The sequence below is a fragment of the Clytia hemisphaerica genome, unplaced genomic scaffold, assembly GCF_902728285.1.
Source record: "Clytia hemisphaerica strain Z4C2 unplaced genomic scaffold, Clytia hemisphaerica genome assembly, whole genome shotgun sequence".
Taxonomy (NCBI): domain Eukaryota; kingdom Metazoa; phylum Cnidaria; class Hydrozoa; order Leptothecata; family Clytiidae; genus Clytia; species Clytia hemisphaerica.
Window position 1 is genome coordinate 1 of NW_027104197.1, and position 12149 is coordinate 12149.

The following is a 12149-nucleotide window of genomic DNA, read 5'->3' on the forward strand; positions in this document are numbered from 1 at the left end:
ATGAGTGTACAAGAACTTTGCTTTGAACAGTGCAAATTCAATGTAACATGACTTCAGAAAAATTATGAATACAGTTGGCTCTCTCTAATCCGATCTTCAAGGGATAAAAAATTTTCTTTGAAAGAAAAAGAAAAGTTCAAATTACAGAGAGTAATAGACAGGCAGCTGACGACATCTAAAATCTGCACGACTTTGGGACAAACGTCGAGTTGATTTTTCTTGTTCCCATATATCTACTGATCCTAAAAATTTTACTCGGCGTCCGAAAATTTATTTAACGGACATGTCCGGTAGTAATTTGTCAAATGATGACGTGACCACCAAAAGTGAAAATTTGATTCAGCATATAATAATGATATCGATACCATTCGACGCATTTTTCGATCTAGATTCTAAATCACATCAGTCTCAATAGGTAAAAATTTAGATTTCAAAAGTTATGACTTAAATTTGACATGTGATTTTGGTCAATCATGACCCTCTCACCCCCTAAAAATGTCAAATTTCAACGTCATCAAATCGAAAAATAATTTACACCATTCGAAAGCTCGTCAAAAACTATATAGAAGACAATGAAACGGGTATATCCGATTTCTCAGCCTAACTCGAGAAAATTGAGATTGTAATTCCTTATAAAACGAGGCATTTTTTCAAAAATGACGTCATAGAAGAGCTATATAACCTCAATAACTTTTCATATTCAAATTTTTACTTATTAAGATCCATGTGATTTGAAATCTACATCAAAAAACGCTTCGAATGGTATGTAAAACTTTGAAATTTTGCAACATCAATTTTTCACTTTTGCTTGTGACGTCATCAATTAATAAATTATTCTCGGACACGTCCGGTAAAGATTTTTAAACACGCCGAGTAAATTTTTCTGACTCTCTAAACTATAAAGATTTCTAAATAAGTACTCAATATTTGTCCCTCGAATTTTCACTGATTCACTTTTTTTGATGTCATCAGCTGCCTGTCTATAACCACTTTTCAGCTTTGGAACAAATATTCTAGTTCGAATTAGAGAGAGTTGACTGTAATTCACATGATAGTCATTAATTGTGATGAGAAGGTTAATTTTCAGAATAGTGTTTTGTTTGCATCAATCTTTATGCCGAAGCTCAAGGAAAGGAGATTGGGTCAGAGTTTAAGAGGGTTGTCCGAGATTGTTACAAAATACAGTTAACTCTTGCTAATTTGACCTTTAACGAGAAATTTAATTTGTTCGAATAACAGAGAGATTCGATTTAGAGAGGGATTAGTTCGAATTAAAAAAAAATCTAACAATAGAAGTTCAAATTAGTTCCACACTTTGTATAAACATTTGATGTCATCTGACCCTAGTAAAATCGAACTTACTGATCTTGACACTACTCTCCCTTCGTTTTATTTTCAGATATACCAACTGTCGCCAGGTGAGATTGATTTATTGCTTGTTTTTCCACCAGTATTTTGACTTTTTAAAGAGCTCTATAAATAAAAGAAGGATGCAGTGTTTTTGTATCAAGGTCAAGGCATGCTTTCGACTAATATACGTTTGAAGGTAAACAAGCAACATGCTGAACGGACCTACCTGGTGATCAAAATCAATTATTAAATAAAATTAAAATCAATTAAATATTACCATATTACATTAAAGAACAAAAAATCAGAAAAAATATCGATCCAATCGCCAGAAACGCTCTTTTCCCCTAAAAATGACATAAGGGAATTTCCCCAAATAAGAAAAACCGATGTTTACGGCCAAAATAAAATTTCCGAAAAAAACTGCTTCAGTCACTTTTTAGAGAACCTTGCTCTCCATCTTTCTGCCAAAAAACAGGAAAAACTAATGAAGCAATTTTGCACCAAGTCCAAAAGAAAACTTATTTTTAGGTAGTTTTTGAGCCAAACTTGCGAAAATCTGTATTTTACGACAAAAAAAAATTTTCTGAGAAAAATTACTTCAGCCACATTTTAGGGTACCTTGCACTCTATCTTTCTGCCAAAAATCAGGAAAAACTAATGAAGCAATTTTGCACAAAGTCCAAAAAACCTTATTTTTAGGTAGTTTTTGGCCCAAATTTGCCCCCCAAAATTTTTTTTCAAAAATAAGGCTCCGTCACTTTTTAGGCATTGCTATTTTGTATCATTGTGCAAAAAATTAAAAAAAACTAATGAGCCAATCCCGAAAAAGCTGCTAACAGGAAAATGGTAAAAGGGAATTTCCCCAAAAAACGGAAATCCGTATTTCACGACGAAAAAAAATTTTCCGAGAAAAATTTTCCGAGAAAAATTACTTCAGCCACATTTTAGGGTACCTTGCACTCTATCTTTCTGCCAAAAATCAGGAAAAACTAATGAAGCAATTTTGCACAAAGTCCAAAAAACCTTATTTTTAGGTAGTTTTTGGCCCAAATTTGCCCCCCAAAATTTTTTTTCAAAAATCGGGCTCCGTCACTTTTCAGGCATTGCTATTTTGTATCATTGTGCAAAAAATTAAAAAAAAACAATGAGCCAATCCCGAGAAAAGCTTGTAACAGACGAACGGACAACGGTCAAATTAAAGGACCTCCCGGTAGGTCCAAAAAGTACCACTAGAGAATTAAAATATTCACGCTGGAAAAATGACAACGGCCTTTATTTCCCTATTACTATAAGTCAAGACGATTAAAAATTATATTTCTAAATTTGATAAATTTCCACGGTGAATCTACTTCCTGAAAAAAAAACGGGGTTAAAGCTTTTTTCACACGTACGTAAAATTTTACTTTAGACCTTACGGAAAATCGTTCGTAAGGTTGTCTTTTGGGAATTTCCCCGACATTATGTAGAGTTTTTGTTGTTTAATTAAGAGGGTCTTACACGTGACTTTTCCTTCCGTTCAAAACTTTTTGAACGTAAGCAAACTCTACATAAGGCCTTAAAACACTACGTAAGCTTATAAAATTTTACGTACATGTGAAAAAAGGTTAACTGAAAAAAAACAAGAATGTTTTATTAAAGTCCAAGAACATAAAGACCCAGCCGGCACACAACGTCAAAACAATGTCCATTTGACATTCATAACGTCCAAATAACGTTATTTGAACGTTAAAACAACGTTGTGTGCCAGACAGTTAGCACGTTACTTTAGACAAATCTTTTTTTTCAGGACAACAAACCGTTTATTGAGAGAAGCACCAATACGCAACAACAAAATAACCAGGACGGCTATTGGAGAGAGATCGAAAATGAGGAGGATGATGACGATATCTTTTAATGAAGTTTTCCACATTTCTTTATCAAATACACCTTTTTTTCTATTAGAACAAAGTATATTAAAATTTTGAGTCAAAAGTTTAAAGGGCTAATTTAGGAACATCTTATAAATTTGCAAATCCTAGATATTATGAAATTTCTTAGGGATATTACCGGTTATATGACGTCGATGTTTTTAAGGAGTTTTCCAGAACTTTTTACAATCCCTTTTTCATTTAATTTCTTTCATTTTCCTAGAGGTTTTGGCAAAAAAAAAACTATGATTTTGGTTTAAAATTCCTGGTTTTAAAATTTTCGTGAGCATTAAATTTCGCGAATTTTTGGAAAAACTCGTAAAATATAATCCTCGCGTAAATTGATCCACTTAAAGTAGTACACCTTTTTTCCTATTATAGAACAAAGTTAAAGATTCAGTAAGATTACGAGTAAAAAGTTTAAAGGGCTAAATTAGGAACATCTAACAATTTGCGATAATCCTAAATTATACAATTCCTTGGGGAAATTACCCAAAAATTTGCCCCAAAAATGAGAATAAGTTATAACTAATAAACTTTTGAAGACTTCAAAAAAGCTGCCGCTCTTAATAAAAAAAGATCGTGGGCTGTTTAATTTGGGTGACTCTTAAATCAAAAAGGTGTCCCAAATTGGTATCCCAAATAGACATTTTCGAAACAATTATGTACAATATATAACTTATGACAAAGATGTAATTATTTTTTTCCACTTTTATGAAGATATTATTATAAAGTATTAAAATGTATATATTTTGATTTTTGTAGTGAAATAATCAAAAGAAAAATTTTATTTACAAAATCTCTTATCATTCAAGAATGAAGTAATAGGTAATTAAGATGTATACAATCGCTCCCATCCCAGGGCGATTAGCGTGACTGAGGCTTCTTTCTTGCATGATGCGGGATCAGGAAATTTTCGCAATCGTGACGAAACCAAAAATTAGAAGAGATGGTCTCGTGATAATCTGTACCAGAGTGTATCTCACGATTATCGTAGCGTAGTGCAATGAATTTTGAAATTAGCCGTAGATATCGGGTTTGTGTACAGACTAGTCTCGTGAGGGGTCCTACTCCATTTAGTATTCATAAGAGGGATGGACTAACCTTTTCAAGCCACATGTAATTACCCCCTGAATTTTTTTCTGGAAATTTTTCTTGCATGAAAGGGAATGGCCCCAGTAAAAAAGTTTAAAGGTTTGATAGATACCTTTTGTTAGATTGGGCTTGTAGCTACAATCAGCACCGAAAAATATTGACCATTTTTGGTATTTTAACGTTTTTCAGAACTTAAAGGTCAAAGCGAGAATTGCAGGTTCAGTATTTCCACTTTGCTTCATCGGAATTTTTCAATTTAGGAGTGGCTTCCAGACTATATTCTCTGCCTTATTGGAACATTTTTGAGCTTTTAGAACCTGAAATCCTAAGGTCCAAACTCTTAAGTCTAATTTCAATACTCAGAATTAAAACTCTACTTCCGAACTGTACTTCAAAGCACTTAAAAATCACTTGCGGTTTTAAAGTTTTAAGAGAATTCCCCTTTTTTGCCAAATATTTCGGCGCCGATTGTAGCAAAATTCTTAAAGCTCTGATAAAATTATGAACTCAATTAAGGGACTGGAGTTAAGTGCTACATGTTACTTCGTAAGAAAAGATTCAATAGATTTTTAAAAGTCGAATAATTGAAAGATGTATTATAATATAACTGTTGATCTATATGATATAAAATTTCGTGGAATAATATTTTCCTATAATATAAATGAATTACCTTTAAAACATAAAAATTGAAAATTAAAGAAAAGTTATCCCCGCATTAAAATTTTTACCGAGTCTAAATAGCAGAATAATGGAAAATTAAAAATTAGTTGCCATTTTTAAAATTATCATACATTGGCTAAACAATATAGTATTGGTTTTAAAAATATTATCTTGGATAAAACATAAAATGGCTTTATCTATATCTAAAGCATATATATAGCTTCACGTGCTAAGGTCTTCAAAAATTGGCACTTTGAGCCTCGAATTTTACTCAGCATTCTCTTATATTAAGGGTGATTTGAGGTAGTCTTAACTCATTCTACTAAGTTTAGATTTTCTTAAGAATCAATCATTCAAGGCTCAGGATTGTCCTCAAATTGTTCTTATTTCTTGGCGCTTTTGAGCCTCGTTCGTGTTCTTAAAAACTATTCTTCTCGCTTATTCTTGTCAAACAGAAGTATTTTACCATCTTTTTCATGTACCTTGAAAAAAAATCTCTTTGATCGATAATTAATGAGATAGTAGAAACTTCCCTGTGAAAAATATTACTGATGACAAGTATGACATAATGCTAATAAACACATTTAAAAACATGTGCTGATAAGAGATTTGATAGATCTGTTAACAACAAGCTGACATCTATTCGTACATACTAATTATCAGTAATTTGGCAAACATGTTAGAATGAAAAGATTTCTAGTAAATTTTGAAGATTAGATCTATCCCTAGATTTTAAACCTTTAAAATGAAAACTATGTAAAACTACGAAATTAAAACGTAAAATTAATATGACTATAGGCAAATCTCAGGCCAAGTATTGCTTTAACGACCACTTCATTCTAACCTGAAGTCCACCATTCGCTATTTAATGCGTGCAATCTTTTTTTCTACCATTATGGAAACCGCTTGAAAGGAATCAGCCTTTACGCTAACATGGTTTTTGTATGGTTACGAAAAAGAGTGCACACTAAAGCGAATTGACTTCAGAACATAACGTTGTTTCAACATTCATTTAACGTTTTAATGGACGTTAGATATTATGCTGTTTTGACATTTTGTGTCAGTCCGTTTGGTTTAGGCTTATTTTGAGTACATGTTTTTTTTTTATAAGCATTGCACTTATAAGCATATCTAGGCTCAGATATGGGAAAAAATTAAGCATATGGCAAGCATTACTTGAGCCTACGAAAAATGTTTTTTTCCTGATTTTAGCTTTTTTTGGCTCGAATTTTACGGATTTTCAGTATTTCCTTAAATTTAAGGTTTAGATTTAAGCATCCCCTCAAGCATTTTTCAGCCTTTTTAAGCTTTCGACCTGAGCATTTCGGAGCCTGTTTTCAAATTTTTGTATGCTTATAAATAAAAAAACAAGTATTTAAATTCTAATTTCTAAATTTGTTCTAAAGAAAAGAGTTAATGCTAAGATTTTAAGATTGCTAATAATTTACGTGTTGACAGAAAAAACAGTTTTTACAGACTTTGAAAGTCAAGAAATGTCAAACAAAAATCACAAATTTTAACTACTACATAGCACATTGACCATTTTGACAGCATTTTATTCAATTGCTACAATTCCTTCTCTTTCCAAATAATTGACCCCACATTATAATGTAAGGGTCTACACCTTCAAACCTAGTGTTAATTAAAAGTCTAAAAAATAGTATTAAAAAGATAAATTAGTTCTTTGATATTATATTCCATGAATCTAACTGTTAGCAAATACAGTGATATCTCAAAAAAAGATATTCCAATTTTGTAGTAATCTTGCCTTTTGAATCTTACATCATCTAATAATCAAGACTTTTCTCTAGATCTAAATTATTTGGAAAGCCACACATACCAACATTTCTACAAATTATTAAATTCATCCAATTTTGATCTCCAATCAGAATTCTGTTTGACTTCTTTACGTTTCGGTGTTTTCATAAACATCTTTTTAAAAGAGTCCTTCTTAGATTCTTTATTAGAATCCTTTTCAACAACTTTTGTATCGATTGGTGGTTGCTTTTTGCTCTTTCCTTCAAGAACACTAAATTGTTGCTCAATCGGAACAACAGGCTCTGCAGATTCTTGTTCTGGTTGAGGAGAATCTGGCATTGTTGATTCATCTTGCGGTGCTTCTATCACAGATCCCTTTTCTGCCGGAGACTCTATCACAGATCTCTTTTCTGGTGGAGGTGATTCTAGAATTGCATAATCTGGATCTTCTGGTTGTGATATATTTTCATCTAGTTGTGATATATTTTCATGGTTGTGATATATTTTCATCATCTGGTTGTGGTTGTGATATGTTGTGATATCATCTGGTTGTGATATATTTTGGTTGTGATCATCTGGTTGTTGGTTGTGATATTTCATCTGGTTGGGATTCTTGGTTGCAGGTGGGATGGATCTTGATTAGTAGGCTCTTCTGGTTCTGGTGAGATTGATGTATGTGAATTTAGAGGTGGAGATTCAATGTCTCCTGGGACAGATGAAATTTTCTCTGACTCAGGTGTGTCTCCAGGGGCCTCATTTTCTGTCTCTTCACCATTTGATGGTAACGAATCTGAATCTTGTAATTCAACATTTTCATCTTCAACACTCAATTGCGTATTACCATCATCATCAGCATCATCAGTAACATTTTGTTGTTGTTCAGCTTGGAGTCTCAACTCCTGTAATTTCTCAGCTTCTTCTATTGTAATTTCATGAACAGTAGTATAAGTGGCAAGGGCAGATGTAACAGGTCTGTTAATCTTTTTCAAATAGTTATCAGTGATTTTATCCACTACCAAAAGAATAGCTTTTTTAGGATCAGTGCGGATTTGTTGGACCACTTCTCCATGAGACATTGCTTCAACATTGACTTCATTGACTTCGACAACGCGATCACCAACACATAATCCAGACTTCTCAGCTGCGCTTCCTGAAAATTAGAGGCAAGATATTACACCCTTGTGTGGCTTCTAGCACTACATTTATCATATCACAGAATTCTGCATATAAAATTAAAATAGTGAGTTTCTGCCAAAAACGCAAAAGCCGTAGCGCCAAAATTAGGGCTAGTTGTTAACCTTCATCATCATATGTGGCAATCTCATTGGTTGAAATTAAAAAAAGACTTTCCCATGGAGTGCCTAACGGAAGCACTGATTAGAAGAGACAATTTTCATTTTTATTGCAGATTTCAATATAAATATTGAATGGGGAATAATTCTGTTAATGTGTTTTATGTGTCCACTAATGTAAGCATTTTATATAGGTATGTAACCTTTTGCAGGTTAGGATGTCATGTTAAATAATTAAAAACTCCATCATTATTAAAACAATGGCACATTTTTAATGCATAATTATTTCAAGTGTGTATTTTCTTATCATTGTTTTGATGCTGGAGTTTTTAATAATTCAACATGATATCCTAGCAAAAGGTCTATTGTTAAAATGGGAAGGAGAAAAGAGGTAAGTCTAGCCTAGCTTTACTATCAGCTCTCAGGGTGTATCAAAAGGATATCAGGATTAGAAACTAGGCTAGTCTTTTCTCTTTTATCTTTCCCATCATAGTTCAGACGATTCCTTCCAAGAGAATAAAGAAGGGGGATCAGAAATTTTCATGAAAAAGGGTGGAGATAGGAAGGAAGGGGGTTAGTTTAAAAAGCGGGGCTTACATATATATTGTAGATTATTTTCAAGCACTGTTATTAAATTTAGTCTTCATGAAAGGAAGTTTTCTGTTAGAGGAGTCTGAGTCAAAAAGAAGAAAGAAGCAAGAAATTAGGGAGGTCTGGAATGAGATAATCTCTCACAAACCTAAGTAGGCCTTGTGGGGTGGAGAGATTGTTCCATCCTGGCCAAAGCTAACGTAGGCTGTCGTTTATATATTTGCAACAGTACAATAATTATAGTCAACAACAGTCTTTTGAATAACTACCGTTAAGTCGGGTATCTTGCATCAGTGGAGGGAAACTTGCACAGCCATCAAATGACTGACCAATCAAAGCAGCAAAATTTCAAAACAAATGAACTATGCAGCTCCGCTCGCAGCTCTACTGATACCATTTTTGTTTTGATTTAACTTTGTATTTTAATGACCAACCAGGTCTTTCATTTGAGGGCTATGCATGTTAGCCTCCACTGATGCAAGTTACCCAATCTCACGGTAATTACTCCAGCATAGACTTTTATAATGATAACGTTATATAATCATATAATCATATAATAATTTTTCCGAGGTTACCCCCATATTGGAAGAATATTTTTAGACCAACCGATTATATATTTTGCATAATAACTTTTATAACAAAAATAACAATTTCCTGCAATGAACATGAGTCTGTTAAAATGACGTGCTCTACGTGCCCACGTGCCCTCATTTTTATCAGTGCCTTTGTGCCCTACGTGCCTTTGTGCCTTACGTGCCTATTGGCTTGCGTGCTTACGTTCCCTCCGAAATTTGACGTGCCTTCATATCAAATTTTGATGTGCCCTCGAATTGTGACGTGCCCTCAGGTTTTGACGTGCCCTCAAGTTTTCATGTGCCCTCAAATTTTGACGTGCCCTCAAATTTTTGATTTCCAGAACATGTAAAAATTTGAAGGCACGTCAATACTTAAGCAAGGCACGTCAAAATTTGAGGGTACATTGAAATTTAAGGGCATGCCGAAATTCGAGGGCACGTCAAAATTTGAGCACACGTCAAAACTTCGGGCACGTAAACCACGTCAAATTTCGGAGGGCGCGTAGACACGTGAGCATGCGAGCACGCCAGGCACGCAAGCACGTAGGTAAGTAAGGAACGTAGGGCCACCACAAAGGCACGTCAAACGAATGAGGGCACGTACAGCTTCGTAAAATCTGTGTGTTTTCATTATGAGAAACAGGCCATTTTTCATGCCCTTTAAGCGTCTGGTTATCGGGCGCTGCCCCTCTTGAAATGACTAAAATACTGGTAAAAAAAGCCTTTTTAGTGGAAAACACTGGAAAAAGTGCCTTTTTTGGCCACCAACGGACGCTGCCTTGACTTTCTAAAATATGGCCTGATAAATACCTTGCAAGTCATCAATGAGGCAAGCAATTAACAAAAGAAAAAAAAGAAAGTTCAAAGAGATTTTCTTTAACCAAGATTTAAGATGCCGTCGCCAATCTTGGGAATCTCTATTTTTCAATAAGTTATTCGCGCTTTTTGTGACGATTACTCTCATATAAATCTTATCACCACCAGGATTGGCGAAGTTTGTGAAGTTGAAGCACCTGAAGAATTGACTTTTTCAATCATCTGCGGTGGAGCTCAAGTTATCTGAAATAGGAATCGTCTAAAAGACACGATGTGCAATGAATTGTAACAAACAGTGATTGCTGATTTGAAAGTTGTTAAAAGTGCAAAGTAATTATCTTGGGAGTAAATGAACTGAAAATCAATTAAAACAATGTAACAAAAAAGTTACAGAATTATGTCCATTATGTAAAGAAATGTGAAATATTTAGCTTAAAAAAGTCACTCACGCATTAAATGTGATGTGTCATTTTTAGTTCTCCTCTGGGAAAACAAAACCTGCTATGCCTGTTACGATTGATTCGTTATATATACTACAGTTAGGGAAACCATCCAGGATCCTGCCATTCTATCAGCCAGGAAAAACAGAATGACACTTGTAAACTTAAGTTTCTTACCATTTTCTATCGAAAACAATCATAAAACATTACTGCTTCCCAAAGCCGGAGACCAAAGCAAATGATCTTTCTTGATGAGGGCACCCTTTTGGATCTATTTTTAACTCATTTAAAATGGTAGACAGAGTTGCGGAATGACGAAGGCGCCCACTTCGAGGTGGTAACGCCAAAACGCCCAATATGACCAGCCAACAGAAGGCGAGTTTGTTGCCGCGCGAGTTACGTCATGCACTCCACCGTAGCGAAAGCGCGAACAACATTTCACAATTATAAGAATATCTTATGTGCTTATTCTATTTAACTTTAAGAGCTTCATGGAAGATGAAGAAGTAGAAAGATAAAAAATGCGCTGGTTAATTTTTTTTAAATAGGTGTGTTCTATCATTGTTGAAAGTTGAAGAAATTTCTACCGACGCATAATTTTTTTACAGCCAATTAAAGGCACAATCTACTTATATATACTTACTATGTTTGCTATATCATCTAGGCAAAAAAAAGACACAAACACAATTTTTTTATGATTTTTTTGATTGCGGTCGCGTACAGGAACTCGCCAAATGTTCCTAACTGTACTACTTAATTGACAAGGAAGTTACGATGTTCTCTACCGTTTTGACTTTTTCGACGTCACAACTATGTGTAAGTACTTTTGTTTACATATGAAAACACACGGATTTTACCAAGCTGACGTAGGGCAGGTCATTTAGCAGACTTAATGAACACACAAATGTTGGAAATAGACATAGTATTTAAAATCGTCTATTTGAAATATTGCATGTGCCTAATTTTTGCACTTTCTCGGATATGATAACCCTCTCCCTTGCCTTTGCTTTGGCTTTGGTAAATTTATTTGGAAGTATTAAAATATACAGGTACGAGCCGGGAAGTATCTTATCCATTTGGTGGACTAACTTTCTTGGGGTTTTTCTTGTTCCTTATGGTAATAAGAATATTTTAAGCTTCTGGGCCACCTGGATTTCTCACCTGGGTATCCATAATGGCGGATTTTTGGTCATGTGACCCCCGTAGGCAAAACTGAAAATTCTTCCAACCCAAATATAGGCATATCATATATCAATCGATCGGAAATTTGATACTGATTAATTTTGAGATACAAAGTTGGGTCTGAAAACTTTCCTATCTCGAGATATAAATCACTTTCGTTTTCTCAGGTTTGGCTGCAGTTGTAGGCGGGGCATTCATGGAGTGAGGCAATTCTTTATAGTCATATCTCAAGAAATATGCTTTTAAACATATCAAAACTTTATGTGCTCCTAGAAAAGGCATTAAAAATTGTTTGTGCAAATTTTCAAAAATTTTGCAGTAAAAATGTGTATTTTACAGACCAGAGTACAATTTTTTTACCGTCGAAAAAAGATCTTTTTCTCTCAAAATTGGTCTTTTTGTCTGAAATGAATTAGTGAAATGATGCTTAATAAGGTTTAGAGCCATCGATTCTTCATATTATTACTCAGAGAGGTACCTGGG

General features: G+C 34.1%; 1 protein-coding gene across 1 annotated transcript; it reads right to left on the reverse strand.

Annotated features, from left to right (window-relative positions):
* Nucleotides 1-7366: 7366 nt before the first annotated feature.
* On the reverse strand, nt 7367-7932 carry LOC136815190 (uncharacterized). Its single transcript, XM_067071641.1, has one exon. The coding sequence runs from the start codon at nt 7844-7846 to the stop codon at nt 7367-7369; it is 480 nt and encodes a 159-aa protein (XP_066927742.1). The 5' UTR covers nt 7847-7932.
* Between the last annotated feature and the right edge of the window lie 4217 nt (nt 7933-12149).